Source organism: Nomascus leucogenys, chromosome X (genome assembly GCF_006542625.1).
Source record: "Nomascus leucogenys isolate Asia chromosome X, Asia_NLE_v1, whole genome shotgun sequence".
In the NCBI taxonomy this organism is placed as follows: Eukaryota; Metazoa; Chordata; class Mammalia; order Primates; family Hylobatidae; genus Nomascus; species Nomascus leucogenys.
Genome location: NC_044406.1, coordinates 42824596 through 42845291, shown reverse-complemented (window position 1 = coordinate 42845291; position 20696 = coordinate 42824596). Strand labels below are relative to the sequence as shown.

The following is a 20696-nucleotide window of genomic DNA, read 5'->3' as shown; positions in this document are numbered from 1 at the left end:
AAACCCCGTCTCTACTAAAAATACACAATTAGCTGGACGTGGTGGCGCATGCCTGTAATCCCAGCTACTTGGGAGGCTAAGGCAGGAGACTCGCTTGAACCTGGGAGGCAGAGGTTGCAGTAAGCCGAGATCGCGCCATTACACTCCATCCTGGGCAACAAGAGCGAAACTCCATCTCAAAAAAAAAAAAAAAGAGAGAGAGAGAGAGAGAAAGAAAAGAAAGAAAGAAAAAGAAGAAAGAAAGAAAGAAAGAAAGAAAGAAAGAAAGAAAGAAAGAAAGAAAGAAAGAAAGAAAGAAAGAAAGGAAGGACCAAGGACAACAGGGCTGCAGGGTGAGGAGGACCCCCCCAAAACCGAAAAGTCCTATAGCGGCCCCATTTTAAGCACTCTCCAGGCAGGGAGGGGCCAGCACCCAGCCCTTCGTCACCCCTGCTATTCATTGGTTGATGGAGTCCTGTAGTCAATGCTTGCCAGACATCGTCTAGATGCTGAGCCTAGTGCAGGCACTGGAGGCCGCAGACAGCACAGAGATGCAGCACTGCCTAGTGGGGAGACAGACACTTCTGTGTGATAAGGTTTATGAAGATAGGGTCTGCCCAGGGTGTGGGAATCCCAGAAGCAAGAGGTAGGAAGGGTGTCCCCGACCTGGGAAGTGATATCAAACTGGATCTTTTTTTGCTTTAGAGACAGGGTCTTTCTCTGTCACTCAGGTTGGAGTGCAGTGGCACAATCACAGCTCACTGCAGCTTGGAACTCCTAGGCTCAAGGAATCCTCCCGCTAGAGCCTCCCAAGTAGCTGGGACTACAGGTGCATGCCACCATGCCTGGTTAATTTTTTCTTTTTTTCTGAGATAGTCTCACTCTGTTGTCCAGGCTGGAGTGCAGTGGTGCAATCTCAGCTCACTGCAACTTCCGCCTCCCAGCTGCAAGTGATTCTCATGCCTCAGCCTCCCAAGTAGCTGGGATTACAGGCATGTGCCACCACACCTGGCTAATTTTTTTTATTTTTGGTAGAGATGGGGTTTCACCATCTTGGCCATCTTGAATTCCTGATCTCAAGTGATCCGCCCACCTTGGCCTCCCAAAGTGCTGGGATTACAGGTGTGAGCCACTGTGCCCAGCCAATTTTTAAAAAAATTTTTTGTAGAGATGTTGTCTCAGTGTGTTGCCCAAGCTGGTCTCAAACTGCTGGCCTCAAGCAATCCCCCCACCTTGGCCTCCCAAAGCGCTGGGATTATAGGCATGAGCCACCTGGCCTGGCCGGAACTCCATACTGTTTTCCACAGCTGTTGCACCATTTTACATCCCCACTGACAGTAATTTCCCCTATCCTTGTTGATTTTATTTATTTTTAAGGTATTTCAAACAAGATGGTTTCAAAACTCAGAACTAGGCCAAAAAGTCTACTCAGAGAAGTGTCACTGTCACTTCTCCATTCTATCCCTCTCACCCATTCCCTCTAGGAAACCAATCTCAATAGTTTCTGCTTTATCCTTCCAATGTTTCTTTTTGTAAAGATAAACAAATGCATGTATGTTTTCTTATATCATCTTGTTTCTTACATGAATGCTTGCATCCTATATTTACTTTTTTGCACTTTGCTTTTTCCACTTAACAGCATGTCCTGGCCGGGCGCAGTGGCTCATGCCTGTAATCCCAGCACTTTGGGAAGCTGAGCTGGGTGGATCACCTGAGGTCAGGAGTTCAAGACCAGCCTGGCCAACATGGTGAAACCCCGTCTCTACTAAAAATACAAAAATTAGCTGGACGTGGTGGCAGGCACCTGTAATCCCAGCTACTCGGGAGGCTGAGGCAGGAGAATCGCTTGAACCCAGGAGGCAGAGATTGCAGTGAGCCAAAATGCACTCTAGCCTGGGCAACAAGAGCAAGACTCCGTCAAAAAAAAAAAAAAAAAAAGGTATGTCCTGTCCGGGTGCAGTGGCTCATGCCTGTAATCCCAGCACTTTGGGAGGCTGAGGCAGGAGGATCACCTGAGGTCAGGAGTTCAAGACCAGCCTGACCAACATGGAGAAACCCCATCTCTACCAAAAATACAAAAATTAGCCCGGTGTGGTGGCATGCACCTATAGTCCCAGCTACTTGGGAGGCTGAGCCAGGAGAATCACTTGAACCCGGGCAGTGGAGGTTGCAGTGAGCTGAGATCATGCCAGTGTACCCAGCCTGGGCAACAGAGCAAGACTCTGTTTCAAAAAACAAACAAACAAAAAACAGTATGTCCTGGAAATCATTCCTCATCAGTTCATAGATGTCTTCCTCAATCATTTTACAGTTGCATAGAACTCCATTGTGTGACTGCACCACAGTTTATTCAACCACTGCCTATGTATAGGAAGTGATATTGTTTTCAATATTTTGCAATTATAAACTGTGCCACAATGAATAACCTTGTGCATTTGTATTTTCACAGTGTCTGGGGGAGTATCTTCAGGGTAAATTGCTGGAAGTGGGAACGCTGGTGCAAAAGAAAAACATGCATTTTTGTTAGATGTCAAATTCCCCTTCATCAGGGTTATAAAAATGACTTTTTAAAAAGCACAAATAAGAAAAGCTGATCTTTGCAAAAGAAACCAAACAGTCTTTCTTGCTGACATCTAATAGTCTGCGTTGGTTTTAAGACTGAGGGATTTAATTTCACAAAGACTGTTTTTTACAGAGTGATTTAATTTCACCATTGTCACAGGCTCTGCTGTTGCCTACGCCACACACACACACACACACACACACACACGACCTCACATCGCCATAGGAGCTGCTTATCCCATCTGAGCCTCAGTTGCAGCCTCTGTAAAATGGGCGGCACCTGTCTCGCTACAAGTGGTTTTAAAGACTAAGCATTTGGTTCTCTGTGAGATTCCAGATTTCCCAGAAAATCTGATGAAAGCTGAGAGCCCACTCCCTAGGAACATGCTGAGAAAGAGACAAGCAGCCCCTGACATCCCAGAGCTGGCTTGGTACCCACGGCTAGGCCTTAGCACCCTCCTGTTGAACATGGACAATTTCACAAAACATCAGTATCAGACAAGTCCACTCTGATTGTGATGGATCGAGACAAAAACAAGATCAGTATGTCATCTTGTCTTAGTACAGACACGTGAATACATTGTCCAAACCACAGAAATGACCAAGTATTCCCCGACTTGGCTGTACAATGCACTTTTTTTTTTTTTTTTTTTTTGGCCAATGACAACTTGAGCCTCCACTCTAGTTAGTCTGCCCTCCTTCTAGATAAAATTTATTGTGATATCCAATCATAGAATTAGCCCCACTTCCTATCCAGAGCTAAGCCCTGCTTCCTTAAACCATCCCCCAAATCACTGAACACAAGCCCCAATCCTATTATAAGTTCTAACTCCCTTTTACTGAGACACCCCACGGTTCCCCACAGTGTACACCCTCCCTTGTTGCAATGAGCAATAAACCCAACTTGTTCAACCACACACGTGTTCCTGGGGGTTTTTGGCTAGAGGACTTTGACAGCACTTACAGAGTTGGCTGTAAGCTCAAGGACTCTTTGGAACCCCATCTCTGCATGCCCCTAGTCCACAGACTCCTAATTAAGTGGCCTTGAGTCTAGAGCATCAGTAATACCATTAAACAGATGAAGAAACTGAGGTCTAGAGAGACTGACTTTTTCAAAGTCCCACTGTAAGCCAACAGTTGGGTAGGAGCTGGAAACTGTGGCTGCTGGTCCCAAGGTGAGGTATGTCCAGCAGACATAGAACCCATCCCCAAGCTCCCCTCGGCCACAACAGTGTTCTCCCTGCACAAGCCACAGAACTACCCGGCAAGATATGCACATGCACATCTCTGAAGGATGGCTTCATTCTCTCCCTGTCCTGCCTTTCTCTCTGTAGAATGGGGCAGTGAGATCCCAGGTTGAGGGATAAACGAACCCCCACACCGGGGCTACCCTCAAGGAGGCTCACACACTGAGGTCTCAGCTTAAAGGAGCCTCATCTTCCCTGTCCAGCTGCTGTGTCCCAGAGTGTGCACCCTCACAGACCCTGTCACCAGTAGCACCTCATTCCCATCTCTCAATTTCCCTCTGCATTTGCCCAGGTCAGGTGAGCTACCTAGAACCCCCCTCCCTTCCTTTCTTGACCTTGAGCTCTCATAATTTTTCTTTGAGATCTAGTGTGGGGCCAGGCATGGTGGCTCATACTTGTAATCCCAGCACTTTGTGATGTGGCAGGATGGTTTGAGGCCAGGAGTTCAGGAACAGGCTGGGCAACATGGCAAGACCCCATCTCTAGAAAATAATTTTTTTTTTTTTAGACAGAGTATTGCAATCTAGCTCTGTCACCCAGGCTAGAGTGCAGTGGTGATCTCAGCTCACTGCAACCTTTGCTTCCCAGATTCATGCGATTCTCCTGCCTCAGCCACCTGAGTAGCTGGGATTACAAGGCGCCCACCACCACACCTGGCTAGTTTTTTTGTATTTTTAGTAGAGATGGGGTTTCACCATGTTGGCCAGGCTGGTCTCGAACTCCTGACCTCAGGTGATCCACCCACCTCAGCCTCCCAAAGTGCTGGGATTACAAGCATGAGCCACTGTGCCCAGCCAGAAAAGAATTTTTTTTTTTTTGAGACGGAGTCTTGCTGTGTCGCTCAGGCTGGAGTGCAGTGGCGCGATCTTGGCTTACTGCAAGCTTCGCCCCCTGGGTTCACGCCATTCTCCTGCCTCAGCCTCCCAAGTAGCTGGGACTACAGGCGCCTGCCACCACACCCGGCTAATTTTTTGTATTCTTAGTAGAGACGGGGTTTCACCATGTTAGCCAGGATTGTCTCGATCTCCTGACCTCATGATCCGCCCATCTCAGCCCAAAGTGCTGGGATTATAGGCGTGAGCCACCGCTCCCGGCCCAGAAAAGAATTTTTAAAAGTCCCAGCTACTCAGGAGGCTGAGGCAGGAGGATCACTTGAGCCCAGGAGTTGTAGCCTGCAGTGAGTTATGATTGAGCCACTGCCCTCCAGCCTGGGCAACACAGTGAGATGCTAACAATCAATCAGTCAATCAACAAAATAAGAATCTAGCCGGGCACGGTGGCTCATGCCTGTAATCCCAGCACTTTGGGAGGCTGAGGCGGGTGGATCACCTCAGGTCAGGAGTTCGAGACCAGCCTGGCCAACGTGGTGAAACCCATCTCTACTAAAAATACAAAAATTAGCCAGGTGTGGTGGCGAGTGCCTGTAATCCCAGCTACTCGGGAGGCTGAGGCAGGAGAATCCATTGAACCCAGGAGGTGGAGGTTGCAGTGAGTGGAGATTGCGCCACTGCGCTCCAGCCTAGGTGACAGAACGAGACTCCGTTTCAATAAATAAATAAATAAATATAAAAAATAAAATAAAATAAGAATCTTATGAGTCCTAGAGAGAGAGAGAGAGAGAGACAAAGCTCTTCCTCACAGTAAAATCCCAGGTATATGTGTAAAAGAAAAATCATTATTTGGCCACCATCAGAGTAGTTATTGCTTCAGGCAAGAATCACCAATGAATGCTTTTAGCATTCATTTAGTAAAAGTTTGATTAAAAAAAAATTGCAGAGTTACAGTCTCAAAGTATCTCCCAACAAGCTACTTATTAATTACAAAAGGGGATCATGCCTGTAATCCCAGCACTTTGGGAGGCCAGTGCAGGAGGATTGCTTAAGCCCAGGAATCCGAGACCAGCCTGGGCAACATAGTGAGACTGTTTCTACAAAAAATTTAAAAATTAGCCAGGCATGGTGACTCACACCTGTAGTCCTTGAAGATTACATGAGCCCAGGAGTTCGAAGATGCAGTGAACCATGATTGCGTCAATGCTCTCAAGCTTGGGTAATAGGGCAAGACCCTGTCTCAAAAAAAAAAAAAAATTACAAAGGGAACAACAGTAAATTTATACTGGTGAAAACTAGAAGACCACTTTAACCAAAAGATCAATGCTAATACTAACAATTTCGAGACTAACTGAACCCTCCTGCCTCCTGATAACGCTGAGAACACAGCGTCACTTCTGTGGAATTCCTGCCAAAAATGCAGAATTCGAATCTAATCATGAGGAGACATCAGATAAACCCAAATTGAAGGACATTCTTCCAAAGAACTGGTCTGTGCTCTCCCAAAACATCAAGATCATGAAAGTTAAGTGAAGATGGAGACATTCTTCCACATTGGAGGAGACTAAAAAAACCTGATAACAGAATGTATCTTGTGACCCTATGATTCCCTTTTCCTATACAAGGACACTATTGACATGCCCACCAGGGTGGCTAGAACCAAAGAGTCAGATAACAAGTATTTGTGAGGATGTGGAGCAATCGAAACCTCATACTATGCTGGTAGCAATGTAAAAAAAGAAAAAAAAAAGTCCTTGCTCTTAGGAAATTCATACTGAAGTATTTAGTTAAAAGGGTGTCATATCTGCAACCACTAACAATTCAGAAAAATCACTGTATATCACTCAGAAAAATTATATATATATATATAAATTACATATGTATATATATGGGGAGAAAAAAAGCAGAAGGACAGAGACAGAGAGAGAGCAAGTACGTTATCATTATAAGGCTTGGCATTTTTGTCAGTCCTGTAAGTGAAAAACAGTATATCATTGTTTTTAATTTGCATCTCTTTCATTATGGAGAGCTCATTTAAAACGCCCCAGAAACCACAACCTAGAATGACCACAGACATTTATTGAGTGTCCACCCTCTACTAAGCTCCAGTGATAAAAATATGAAGCACAACATCTGGTAGATGTAAAATGGTATTATAGCTCACTGTTGTTTTAATTTTACATTTCCCTGAGAAGTAAAGAAATTGGGTTATCTTTTCATATATTATACGTATTGACCATTTCAGGTTTCTTCTGCTGTGAATTACCTATTTGTACCCAATGTCTATTGCCAAGTGTATTGTTTGTTCTCTTCGGATTTGTAGATGTTCGTTATATATCCTAAAATCTAGGTCCTACTTCTTTGTGACACAGGTCAAAAGCCTAGATGGAAACAATCAAGTCCGCAAAGCCCAGGAGCACATGTGGTAAGAATCTTCCAGTTTTAAACACCAAGTCTTGCAATTGAGGGAAATATTTCTGGTAGGTGCTATGGGTCATTGTTGACTCAACTTGAGTGGGTTTGACAACTGAGAAAAAAATTAAAATGAAATTTAATTCATAAAATGTATGTCCTGTATTCTGCTGTTAAGGAAAAGAATTGATATTTGTGCATCTGGTCTAAGCTATTATTCCTTATATATGCATATTCTTACCATATTAAATATTTTTTGTTTGTAATACATGAATACTAATTTATGAGCTAGAACTCCACTTAACTTCATGTTAAAATAGAGAGAAAACATACATTTCTCTTCAATTACCATTGGTGTTTCCCAGCAAAAACCTGCCAAGCCCACTCTTTTGTTTAACAGAAAAGGACACTGGAGACGGGTGAGTGAACATGACTTGCCCAGCTCCATACAGGCCATTGTTAATCTGATTAAAATCTGTTTCAGTTAGCTGCCCAGGTCAGGGTGGAGTCCAGTTTGACCTGGGCTTCCTTCTCCCTTCCACATCACAGCTAAGCATGTAGTGCAGTAAGTGCCCAGTAAGTGCTCTTTTGGAAAAATAGGCCCTTCATCAGCCTAGGTACAAAGGGGAATGCCTAGAAACTGCAGCAGTAGGGTAGGTAGAAGGCAGGTGCTACATAAATCTTTAGTGTTGGTGCAGATAGAGGTGCAGATGGGGCCAGTGTAAGCGCTTTCTTATTTATTTATTTATTTATTTATTTAGAGGAGTTTCGCTCTGGTTTATTTATTTATTTTGGAGTTTTGCTCTTGTCGCCCAGACTGGAGTGCAATGGCGTGATCTCGGCTCACTGCAACCTCTGCCTCCTGGGCTCAAGGGATTCTCCTGCCTCAGCCTCCGGAGTAGCTGGCATTACAGGCGCCCAGCTAATTTTTTTGTATTTTTAGTAGAGACAGGGTTTCGCCATGTTGGCCAGCCTAGTCTCAAACTCATGACCTCAAGCGATCCTCCTACCCTTGGCCTCCCGAAGTACTGGGATTATAGGCGTGAGCCACCGAGCCTGGCCCTTAAGAGCTTTATAAATGCCCCCCTTTTAAGTGCTCCGTACTAGCCTCCCTCTAGTTCACAGAGAACATTTACTAGTCGCTGGGGTCACCTTCAAAGCAAAGAGTCTGCTGGGGAATTAAGCATGCAAATCACTTCTCAACGACGACACGCCAAGTGCTCACAGCTCGTCCCCAGGGGAAGCACAGGCGCCTAATTTGTGTTCCTAGGTGACACAGTCATTACTTATAAATATTCCTGGCCGGTCCCAGGAGGTGGGAGGGTTGGGAGTTACTTCGGTTCTCTCAAAGGTTGGGGAAGGAGAGATCTCGGTTTGTTTTCCCATCTGTGAAACGGGGACACCACGGTATTTAGAGGAAGTGCGCAGGTGACTATTTGGGGGTGTAGCGGCTTCCCTCCTCCCTCCCCCATCTTTCCCTTCTCACTTCCAAGGCTTGGAAATTTGGAGATTCGGAAGTTTGTTCTTGGATGGCCAGAAATCCTCCGGACGCAAACGGTCTGGGGCTGGAACCGCCACAGGCCGGAACGGTGCTGGCGTGAACGCCTGCGCGCCGACGTCCCCCCGCGCCCGGCTCCCCTCAATCCTCCTGGTCCCCTCCTCCGCGTCCCCGTCCCCGCCCCCCTCCCGCTCTCCCATTGGCCGAGCCGGCGGCCGGGCCGCCCCGGGATTTAAAGGGCCCGCTCGCCGCGCCGCCCTGGGAGCCGCTGCTGGTCCCGGCCTTGCGGCCTGCGGGGGAGGCTGCCCGGAGGAGGCAGCGGCGGCGGCAGCGCGTCCTCGGTCCCCAGGACCACGGCTTCTTTCCTGCCAGGTAGGTCGCCAGTAGTGCGCACGCGGCTGCCCAGCTCCCATCCCTGAGCCAGCCTCCTCAGGCGGATCTGTAGCGCGAGTGCTAGGACCCCCTCCCCATCACCTTTCCGACTCTCCCTCAGGCTATGTCCCCTACCACCACCTCCTTGCAGCCCCCGGACCTGGGCAGGACTTTGTTGGCGGCCTCTCGCCGGGTGGGGATGAGATGGGGCGCGCGGAGGATACAGGACACCCCCCCGCCCCGCGCCGCCGCATCCATACAAGGAGAGATGCACACGGCCCCCAAGTGTCACAGAATCCCCCTCTCTGCCCTCCACTCAGAGCGACTCTACCTTGGAAACCAGGGATTCCCCTTCCCGTCGCCCGCCCCATTTGATATATGGGCCTGAAATGTATGCCATCCCATCACCATCGGACTGGACTGTTCACAGCACTGGAGAGACAGAGGTCCTTCATTCACTCCAGGTCACAGGCTGTGCGTGTGCATGCCGAACACCCACATGCACACAGTTGGTGGCTCAGTCTGATGTACCTGACTTCTCACGCCTTCCCCCAGTACCATGCCTCTACATGGGTTGGGCAGCCCCAAACTGAAATGTGAGTGCCAGAGTCCATCCCTTAAGCGAGGTCTGCGCCACGGACACCCGCTCCCTCTGTGTCCCTGCTTTGACAGATCTATCCATCTGGCCATCCATCCGTGGGGGTCCGCAATGGCCACCTTCAGCCGCCAGGAATTTTTCCAGCAGCTACTGCAAGGCTGTCTCCTGCCTACTGCCCAGCAGGGCCTTGACCAGATCTGGCTGCTCCTTGCCATCTGCCTCGCCTGCCGCCTCCTCTGGAGGCTCGGTAAGTGCCTGCCATACCGTGTGCCACCATGCCAGGCCATATCAGACCTCCCACATCCATCCATATCGAGCCACACCTTACCCTGTCACATCCTGCCAGGCCCCAGCATGTCCAAGCTGGACCCCAGCATGTTCAGCCCCACCACATCCCACCAGGCCAAACCCCATTCCACCGTACCACATCCTACTATGCCAGCCACCCCTTGCCACGCCACACTGAGCCACATCCTGCCATGCCAAGCCATGCCCTTCAGTATTCCTGAGTTCTGGGATTCCGGAAAGCTGAGATTCTTGGATCTTGGGATTCTGAAATGTCTACATCCCAAGGTTATAAGACATTGGCATGCTGATGTCACAGGGTTATGGAATCCCAAAGTACCATGATTACAGGGTTTGGAGATTCTGACAATTTGAAATTCTCACATTCTAGACTTCTAAAATGTTGGCGTTGTGGATTTCTATAATCAGGGCATGATGCGATTTCTGGATTCTAGGATTCTGAAATGTTTCCACAGTCATAGCAGGCCTGTATCTTAATGAAAGATTCCAAGTCCCCAAGATTCCTATAGGAGGCAGAGATTTCTGGAAATCTGAGATCCGAAGGTTCTACACTTTCTTTTTTCTTTCTTTTTTTTTTTTAATTTTAAATGGATGTTCTATTTTTTCCCAGGTTTATTATTTTGAAATTTTTCAAAGCTACTGAAATGTTGAAAAAATAGTACAATGAGCACCCACGTATGCATCACCAGATTCTCTGTCAACATCTTGCCACGTTAGCTGGCTCTATCCATCTATCTATCCATCTATCTATCTATCTATCTATCTGTCTATCTATCCATCTATCTATCTATCATCTTCCTGGATTGCCTGAATAACCTGCTGACATCATGACACTGTACCCCACATCCTTCAGTGTGTGGCCCCTGAGAACAAGGACATCATCTCCCACAACCACATCCTCCACCATCACCCCACAAGACATTGAATCTGGATACAATAATGTTATCCTATATAAATTGATATTTGAATTTCTTCCAGGGTCCCCCAAATGCCCTTTATAGATGTTTCTTTTCTTTAAACCCAGGCCCTGCCACCCTCTCCAGCTCCCCAACACCTGCTTTGGGCCCCTCCAATCCCACTACATTCCAGCCTGAAGGCCTTTGCCCTGGCTACACCCTCTACCCAGGTCATCCTCCCCTTCCTACCAGCCCACCAACCTTCTCTTTCTTGTTCTCCCTCTCTCCCTCCCTCCCTCCCTCCCCTCCTCCCACTCCCTCTCTTTCTCTCTCTTTCTCGTTCTCTCTCTCCCTTTCTTTCTCCCTTTCACCCAAAGGGTTGCCATCCTACCTGAAGCATGCAAGCACCGTGGCAGGCGGGTTCTTCAGCCTCTACCACTTCTTCCAGCTGCACATGGTTTGGGTCGTGCTGCTCAGCCTCCTGTGCTACCTCGTGCTGTTCCTCTGCCGACATTCCTCCCATCGAGGCGTCTTCCTCTCCGTCACCATCCTCATCTACCTACTTATGGGGTATGAGTGTGCATCCTTATCCTCACACTGTTGGCTGAAGTGCATGGGTGGGTCCCCAGGCCCAAGATGAAGTTGTCCAAGACAGGGAGGGTGGTGAGATTCCCCGGAGAAAGAAGGGAGTCTGGGAGAATCATTTGCCTACGAGGAGACACAGAACAGGGAGGGCGTGGAGTGTCCCTGAAGAAGGGAATCTGGGAGATTTGTCCTTTCACAGGACTGTAAGGGACAGGTTGGGCATGGGCTCCCCCTGGAGGAGGGAGCCTGGGAGAATTTTTCCGCCATGAGACTGTTGTAGGACGGGAGGAGGCAGAACCCTCTGGGCACCTTTGTCCCCCCTTCCCCCGTCCCCCGTGGTCTCAGAGGCCATGAGTGTCATGGGACCAAGACCAGCACCTTTTTCCTCAGTGAGATGCACATGGTAGACACTGTGACATGGCACAAGATGCGAGGTAGGTAGCCCTGCCCCTCTCACCTGCCCAACCCCCCTGCCCCACTCCGCGTCTCCTAATTGCCCCCACCCTGTGCCTTTCCTCCCCTGCTTTGCTCCCTCACCTGCCCACCCCACTGGACGTGCAGACCTCACATTACTCTCGGGTCCGTGTCTCTTTCCACTGTGCATTTTCCCGAAGTCTGTCTGTCTCGTGTCATGTACGTGCCTGACTCTCTGGAGTAAGGGCATCTATCTGTCCTGGGCTTCCTTGCCTACCTGCCTATCTGTCCCATGCCCACCTATCCATCCTTGTGCCCACTTTTCCTACCACATCTTACCTGGTGCACCTCCTCCCTGCCATGCTGATCTGCTCTCTGCCCATCCACTTGACCATGGGCACCATACATAGGGGCACAGATGATTGTGGCCATGAAGGCAGTGTCTCTGGGCTTCGACCTGGACCGGGGCGAGGTGGGTACGGTGCCCTCGCCAGTGGAGTTCATGGGCTACCTCTACTTCGTGGGCACCATCGTCTTCGGGCCCTGGATATCCTTCCACAGCTACCTACAAGCTGTCCAAGGCCGCCCACTGGTGAGGTCCTGAGTGGATGGGTGGGCAGGGACTGTGGGAGCCACCGTGGGGCAGCACTCATGGAGTGCTTGATCCCTACAGAGCTGCCGATGGCTGCAGAAGGTGGCCCGGAGCCTGGCACTGGCCCTGCTGTGCCTTGTGCTGTCCACTTGCGTGGGCCCCTACCTCTTCCCGTACTTCATCCCCCTTGATGGTGACCGCCTCCTTCGCAAGTGAGCACAGCCTTCGAGGCCCCTGCCCAGCAATGAGGGGGTTGGGTAGGGACTCGCGGTTTCCCCAGTTCTGAGCCTGTCTCTTAATGCTTCTTTCTGTCTTCTGTTACTACAGCAAGAAACGCAAAGCCAGGTAAATGAGGGCAGGTGTGAGGGCGCGTGGAGTGGGGCTGACATGAGTGGGGGCAGACCCCATGACCAATGGGTTCTGTGTGTCCAAGTGTGTCTGACCGTCAACTCCATGACTAGACAGAGACTGTGGCTGGCTGGCTGGCTGGCTGGCTGGCTGGCTGGCTGGCTGACCAAGCGTGGCTCTCTGACTCTGTATGACTGACACTCCAACACATACTGTGTCTGGCTGTCCATCTGTTCAGCTGTCTCGCTGTTAGAAGCAAGTCACATAACTGTCATGGAGAGTGACAAGTATGTGTTGGTTGGGTGACTTTAACCTGTCAGTGACTCTGGCTGGGGATATGTTTGATGTATATTTGTCTATTGGCCACTGACCCCCTGAATGTAAGTCTGTGAGTGGCTGTCTGGCTGTGCCATCGTCAATGATAGGGTATGTGGCTGTCATTGGATAAGATAAATCTGTGTTGAAGATTCTGACTTTTTGTAGCTTTGGCCAGGAATGGGTCTGACTGTGGCATGTCATATGCCTGTCTGTGGAGTTCATGGACTACCTCTGCCTGTGTGTCTGCCTTGCCTGATGGCTTGGTGTTGTCCAGCTGAGGGGTTGTACCCGACTCTGGTCTGTGCCTGTCTGCAGGACTGACTGCCTCTGGTTTGACTATAGGGTTTGATCTGGCTCTTTGGTTGTATGGCCCCTCCCCTACTCCCTGGCTGCTGATTAGGTCTAATGCCGAATGAGTCTCCAAAAGGCCAAGTGACTTGACCAGTGTCACCCAGCTAAGCAGCCAGGCATGAATCCCAGGCCTAACTTCAGAACCTATGCTTTTTCCAACGCACGATGCTGCCTGTTTTTGACCATGTCTGATTGCAACTAGTAGGGGGTGTGTGTGTGTGTGCATAGCAGGGTATTTGATGGTCTCTGTGCCCAGCTCAGGGATTTTTGGCTGTCCTATAGTCGCTGAGTCAGGTTAGAGCATTGCAAGGCTGGGAGTCTGATAAGATTTGTGTCTAGCTGTTAGAGGGTGCAGGTCTGTGAAGTCGGGCCTCTGATGGTGGCTGGCTTTGGCCGTCTGGCCATGTGAGCCTGCAGGGCCATGCCATATTATAGGACAGCTCATGCATCCATTTGAGCCACATAAGACTAACTGCCTGAGGGTGGATGTCTGTGTGTGACTATCATAGTTCACCTTTTTTGCGGCTACATTTCGTCTGTCTTGTCTGAACAATTCAGACCAGCCTCCAGGGCCTCTCTAACTCTCTTTTCTTTCTTCTCTGCTGCCTTCCTGACCCCTGGGGGCCCTAGGGGCACCATGGTAAGGTGAGTCTACAGAGCGGGCCCAGGATGCTGACATGTGGTGGGGTATCATGTTGGGACCTGAACGTGATACCTCTCACCCCTGCCCCTTTCTCCCCAGGTGGCTGCGAGCCTACGAGAGTGCTGTCTCCTTCCACTTCAGCAACTATTTTGTGGGCTTTCTTTCCGAGGCCACAGCCACGTTGGCAGGGGCTGGCTTTACCGAGGAGAAGGATCACCTGGAATGGTGGGGGGGCTTGGGGACCCCCTCTCCCACAGGGTGCTGCCTAGAGGAGCTGCAGGGAGGAGGGCGGGTGCTCCCAGGGGAGGGAACGGCCAAGACAGAAGTTTGGCGGTCAGATGAGTTGAGATCCCAAATGGATTTGCATATCTCTTCTGCCCACAGGGACCTGACGGTGTCCAAGCCACTGAATGTGGAGCTGCCTCGGTCAATGGTGGAAGTTGTCACAAGCTGGAACCTGCCCATGTCTTATTGGCTAAATAACTGTGAGTCACCAAGTCACCACTCCAGCTGTGTTGGTAATCCAGGCCCTTTCATACATTCATACAACATTTACTGAGCACCTTCCGTGTGCTCGGCACCCAAAATCCCTACCCTTGTCGAGCTGCAGTTCTCCTGGGGGGCAGATGATAAATATGAGAAAAAAAATACATAATAGCTCAGGTGTTGATAAGCGCTATGGTTAAAAAAAATTAAAAAATAAAAAAAAAAAGGCAGGTAAAGGTGATCCAAGAGTGCTGGCAGGAGATAGGAGTGGGGAGGGTAGGGTATTGCAATTGTAAAAAAATTAGCCAGGGCAAGTCTCCCTGAGGAGGTGACATTGGAGCAAAGATGCAAGGCAGGTGACGGAGCAGGGAGTGCAGATATATGGGGGAGGAGTGTAACAGATGCGAGAACAGCAGGTGCAAACTTCCTGAGGAGGGAACTTGCCTGGTACGTGGGGAACAGCAAGAAGGCCAGCGGGGCAGGAGCAGAGTGAGCCAGGGGCCAGTGGCAGGTGGTGAGGTCAGGGAGGGCCCAGAGGGCCTCATGGGCCATGGAGAGAACTTTGGCTTTTTCTCTGAGAGAGATGAGAGCCACAGCAGGGCTCCGAGCTGAGGAGGGCTCAGGGCTGACTCAAGTTGCAACAGGATCCCTCTGGCTGCTGTGAAGACAGACTGAGTAGAGGGAGCGAGGATGCAGCAGTGAAGAGGCCACTGCCATCATCCAGGCCAGTGATGGTGGTGGTGGCAGTGGATGTGGAGAGGAGAGCTCAGATTCTGGCATATTCTGAAGGTGGAACTCACACGATTTGCTGAATTTGGATGTGGGAGTTTGGGGAGGGCAAATCAAGGGTAATTCCCAGGTTTTTGCCCCGAGGAACTGGAAGGGTGGAGTTGACATTGACTGAACTTGATGAGACTGGGAGGAGCAGGCTGGGGGAAGATCGGGAGCTGGGCTTTGGGCATGTGAAGTTTGAGGCCATCTAAGGACTTTATCGTGGGGGCTCCAACAGGCTGTGGGTATTCTCATCCTGCTGATGGCCCTCCAGGAGAGGCTGGGGGACTCTCAGGAGAATTTTATCCCACATCTCTTCCCCTCCAGATGTTTTCAAGAATGCTCTCCGCCTGGGGACCTTCTCGGCTGTGCTGGTCACCTATGCAGCCAGCGCCCTCCTACATGTGAGCAGGGTGGAGCAGGATCAGGGTGGAAGCTGGGTGGGGGCGGGTGGCAGGGCCTCTTCCTCATTCATTTCATTGTCCTCTGCACTCCCCCAGGGCTTCAGTTTCCACCTGGCTGCAGTCCTGCTGTCCCTGGCTTTTATCACTTATGTGGAGCATGGTGAGTGCAGGGCCCAGCCCAGCTGTTGGATAGAAGGTTGGTCGGGGGCTGGAGACAGCCTCCCCTGAGGCTAACCTGACCCCCTTACCTCTCCCCACCACCCCAGTCCTCCGGAAGCGCCTGGCTCGGATCCTCAGTGCCTGTGTCTTGTCAAAGCGGTGCCCGCCAGACTGTTCGCACCAGCATCGCTTGGTGAGGGTTCAGCCTGGGCAACTTTGTGCCCAACACTCCCTGTCAAAAATGTTCCTTCTATCTCTATCTTGTATGTGTCTCAGGGTGTCCAACTTCTTTTGGTGCCTGAGCCATCCCCATAACCTTTCCTCTATTCGCTGGCATCCGTTTCCCTAACAGGCATTTATCGAGCATCCGCTGTATACACACCTGGCATTCGTTTCCCCCAGTGAACATCCGTTGAGTGCCTGTTGGTGCTCTAGGTGCTGGAGACACGGTGAACGAAACAGACCGAAGTCCCAGCCCTATGGGACAAACATTTTAACCAGGCAGACAGTAGATAAAAAATGAGTCAGTAAAGTCTAATAATAATGTGTCAGATTGCAAGTAGTGCTAAGGAGAAAATGTGTAGGGAAAAGGGGACGGGAAGTATGGGCGTGATTTCCGTTTGAAATAGGGAGGTCAGAGAAGCCTCCCTGGTGAGGTGATGTTTGAGGCCTTTAACCGAAGGAGGTGAGAGAGGGAAACGTTCCAGGCAGAGGGACACCCAGTGGAAAGGCCCTGAGGTAGGAGAGGGCCTGGAATCTTTGAGGAGTAGCAAGGCAACCAGGGTGGCTTGAGCAGAGGTAGGGTGAGGAGGGGAGATGGGTGGGAGGCATGGGCCCTCTAGGTCATGGTGGGGATTTGGTTTTGTTGTGTGTTTTTCATTCTGTTTGCAATAAGAAGTACTGACAACTTCATATTTGCCTCCCACCCAACTCCCATTCATTACTATAAAGCCCCAACTCAAAGCCCTGCCACTCTTCCTCCTCTGCCTGGAGACTCGCACCTCCCCCAACCCAGGATGCCCTCACTGTGAACAGTACCCTCATCCTTAGATGCCTCTGCATAGAAGGCTCCCTGAACCATCTCTTCCCTATCTCAGGGGATACCCTGGGCATCCTCAGTCCTGGAACCCACTGTGCCTTGTGTGTCCCCTGGGCTCCCCCGCGCAGGAGGAGGTGGGACACAGTGAGTAGGTCCAGTTGCCAAGTATATGCATCTGTCCCCCACAGGGCCTGGGGGTGCGAGCCTTAAACTTGCTCTTTGGAGCTCTGGCCATCTTCCACCTGGCCTACCTGGGCTCCCTGTTTGATGTCGATGTGGACGACACCACAGAAGAGCAGGTGAGGTGGGGCCCTGGGCTGTGCAGTTAACCAAGGGTGGCGCTACCTGGCGGGGGGAAACCATGAGGACAAAGGCTGGGAAGCTGAGGCCTGAGCTCCTCAGACTGTGCTGCTTCACCTGGGCAGCCAGTGCTCCTCGGTCGTTTCCCATAGTCCCTCTGCTTGAGTCACACTGTTAGGTCTTTTATTTGGGTGAAGTGTGCAAAATATGTTTATTTATTTTACTTATAAAATTACTTTTAGGCTGGGCGCGCTGGCTTACGCCTGTAATCCTCGCACTTTGGGAGGCCAAGGTGGGCAGATCACTTGACGTCAGGAGTTCAAGACCAGCCTGGCCAACCTGGCGAAACCCCATCTCTACCAAAAATATAAAAAATTAGCCAGGCGTGATGGCGCGCGCCTGTAATTCCAGCTACTCGAGAGGCTGAGGCAGGAGAATCACTTGAACCCAGGAGGCAGAGGTCGCAGTGAGCCCATGCCACTGCACTCCAGCCTGGGCAACAGAGCGAGACTCTGTCTCAAAAAAAAAAAATTCATTTTATAGAGATGGAGTGGAAAATCCAGGTTTTACTTGTGTTAATTATTTCCCTTCATTATTGTTTATGTAGAATTTGCAAGACTTCTTATTTAATTTTTTTTTTTTTTTGAGACAAGGTCTGTCACCCAGGCTAAAGTGCAGTGGTATGATCACGGCCCACTGCAGCCTCACATTCCTGGGCTCAAGCCATCCTTCTGCCTCAACCTCCTGAGTAGCTGGGACTACAGGTGCATGACACTAAGCCTGGCTAATTTTTTTTAATTTTTTTTGTAGAGACAGTGTCTCCCTATGTTGCCCAGGCTGGTCTTGAACTCCTAGGCTCAAGCAATCCCCTTGCCTCAACCTCCTAAAGTGCTAGGATAACAGGCATGAGCACCCTGTTTTATTTAATTTAAATAAATAAATATATATAGATATATATATTTTTTTTTTTTTAGATGGAGGCTTGCTCTTGTTGCCCAGGCTGGAGGGCAATGGTGCGATCTTGGCTCACTGCAACCTCCGCCTCCTGGGTTCAAGCAATTCTCCTGCCTCAGCCTCCTGAGTAGCTGGGATTACAGGCATGCACCACCATGCTGGGCTAATTTTTGTTCTTTTAGTAGAGATGGGATTTCATCATGTTGGCCAGGCTGGTCTTGAACTCCTGGCCTCAGGTGATCCGCCCACCTCAGCTCCCAAAGTGCTGGGATTACAGGCGTGAGCCACCGCGCCCGGCCAAAAATATATATATTTTATTTTACTTAGGTTGAGTGTACAAACCCTGGATTCTGCATTTTAAAATTTTTCGTTAAAATGTATGCACTATTTTTGTTCATGTTGAGTATGCAAATTCCAGATTTTACTCCTTTTTAAATTAAGAACAATTTAAAAATAACATTTATTCATATGGCTCTTGCAGAATCCAGGTTTTTGCTTCTCTTTTAGTTAGGTTTCAGTTGAAAACAAAACTTTGTGTTTTTGGATATTAAAAAGTTTTTAATTCAGGTTAAGTGTGCAAAATCTGGGATTTGCTTTTTTTTTTTTTTTTGAGACACGGTCTCACTCTGTTACCCAGGCTGAAGTGCAGTGGCACAATCATAGCTCACTGCAGCCTCAAACTCCCAGGCTCGAGCAGTCCACCCACCTCAGCCTCCCAAGTAGCTGGGACTAGAGATGCATGCCACCACACGTGGCTTTTTGCTTCTTTTTAAATAAAGTTTTTGTTTTGTTTTCATTAAAATATTTTAAAATAGTGAATGCCTATCACGTGGTTCAAAAACCAAACAGTATTCAAGATATTCAGAGAAAAGACTTGCTCCCACCCTCTGCCCCCTACCCTCTTACAGGTTACATACATGGTGAGACGGGGTTTCACCATGTTAGCCAGGCTGGTCTCAAACTCCTGACCTCAGGTAATCCACTCGCCTCAGCCTCCCAAAGTGCTGGGATTGCAGGCATGAGCCACCACACCAAGCCCACTTTTATCCTTTTATTAAAATACCTTTCTAAAATTTAAGCATATCAAACAAATATAAAAATATATTTTAATTCTACACCCTTGCCAGTTTTTACCCTAAAGATAACACACGAATGATACTGTTCTGCAATTTTTGAAAATCTTCCACATCAGGATATAGTGTCCTCATTCATTTTTTCCACTATGAGGAAGTGACACAGTTTATTTTTTCTCTCATTGGTGGACATCAGGTAATTTCTAGTCCTTTCCTATTGCAAGTGATGCTGCAGCAGGAACTCTGTACCCAAGTGGCTCCACACAGGTGCGGACAGATCTGTAGGATCTGTTGATAGTCTCAATGGAGTAGTACTTTTGTGCTCTCCCACCAGCCATGCCTGAACGTGCCTGCTGCCCCACCAGTACAGAGTGCCTCTCAGACTTCCTGGATATGTTTGCCACTTCAATAAAGAGGAAGATGGCCGGGCGGGGTGGCTCATGCCTGTAATCCCAGCACTTTGGGATGCCCAGGCAGGCAGATCACTTGAGGTCAGGAGTTCGAGACCAGCCTGACCAACATGGTGAAACCCCATCTCTACTAAAAGTACAAAAATTAGCTGGTCATGGTGGTGCAGCATCTGTAATCCCAGCTACTCAGGAGGCTGAGGCAGGAGAATCTCTTAAACCCAGGAGGTAGAGGTTGCAGTGAGCTGAGATCGTGCCACTCCACTCGAGCCTGGGTGACAGAATGAGATCCTGTCTCAAAAAGAAAATAAATAAAATGAGGAAGATTATTAATGAGGCTGAGCATCTTTTCATATGTTTAAGAGCCATTTGTTTTTTCTTTACTGGAATGACCTATTCATCTTCTCTGGCAATTTTTCTTTCTAAAAAAATTGATTTTTAGGAGCTCTTTATATATTAGGGAGATAACAGGTCAGAGAATGGGATCACTTTGTTTTTAAAATGATTTTTAAAGAAGAAGACAAAAACTATATCTGGTCACTTTTCATATGTACCTAGGCCCTTCTGTGGGGCCTCACCTAGAGCAGTCACAGAAATGTCCTTGGGCAAAGGATGGGTTTTCCTAAGAACTTCTTTGTCCTTGCTAAGTGGGACCATCACCTCTTTCTCTCCCACAGGGCTACGGCATGGCATACACTGTCCACAAATGGTCAGAGCTCAGCTGGGCCAGTCACTGGGTCACTTTTGGATGCTGGATCTTCTACCGTCTCATAGGCTGAGGCACATCTGTGGACCCTCATAACCCTCTTAAGACCCCTCTCAGGGTACCACTGATGGGGGATGAGGGAAGGCCCTCTCTCTACTCCTTGACCCCCTCCATCCTTGACCCCCAACACCTCAACACACACACACACACACAATCACACCATTTCCATGCCTGTCAATCCCCACCCCACCACAAGGCGGGAAGGGGGTGGTCCCTGCTGGGGCCTAGGGGTGGGGGATGCTTGGGGAAACAGAGAGGGGGAGATCCAGGGCCTCCCCGCCTTCCTTCTTCCTTTTTATATACAATTTGTTATTGTCAAATAAAAGTAGGAAATATTCAATAGGCTTCTTCTTCACTGCTCAGAGGGGAATGAGTGAGGAAGGGGG

The 20696-nt window shown here is 49.3% G+C and overlaps 1 protein-coding gene across 11 annotated transcripts; it reads left to right on the top strand.

The window, feature by feature from the left end:
• Positions 1 to 8756: 8756 nt before the first annotated feature.
• Positions 8757 to 20650, top strand: PORCN (porcupine O-acyltransferase). Of its 11 annotated transcripts, none has more exons than XM_030806548.1 (16): positions 8760 to 8900; positions 9221 to 9374; positions 9573 to 9745; positions 11149 to 11270; positions 11676 to 11719; positions 12110 to 12291; positions 12373 to 12503; positions 12619 to 12636; positions 13939 to 13953; positions 14051 to 14176; positions 14336 to 14436; positions 15536 to 15612; positions 15709 to 15772; positions 15879 to 15964; positions 16999 to 17109; positions 20222 to 20650. In XM_030806548.1, the coding sequence occupies exons 2-16, from the start codon at positions 9290 to 9292 to the stop codon at positions 20321 to 20323; spliced, it is 1437 nt and encodes a 478-aa protein (XP_030662408.1). In that variant the 5' UTR covers positions 8760 to 8900; positions 9221 to 9289; the 3' UTR covers positions 20324 to 20650. The 11 variants fall into 11 exon arrangements, 10 of the variants coding, with proteins under 10 accessions (XP_030662408.1, XP_030662409.1, XP_030662410.1 ...); XM_030806549.1 differs by having other exon boundaries at positions 11078 to 11270; XM_030806550.1 differs by lacking the exon at positions 9221 to 9374.
• The last annotated feature ends 46 nt before the right edge of the window (positions 20651 to 20696 follow it).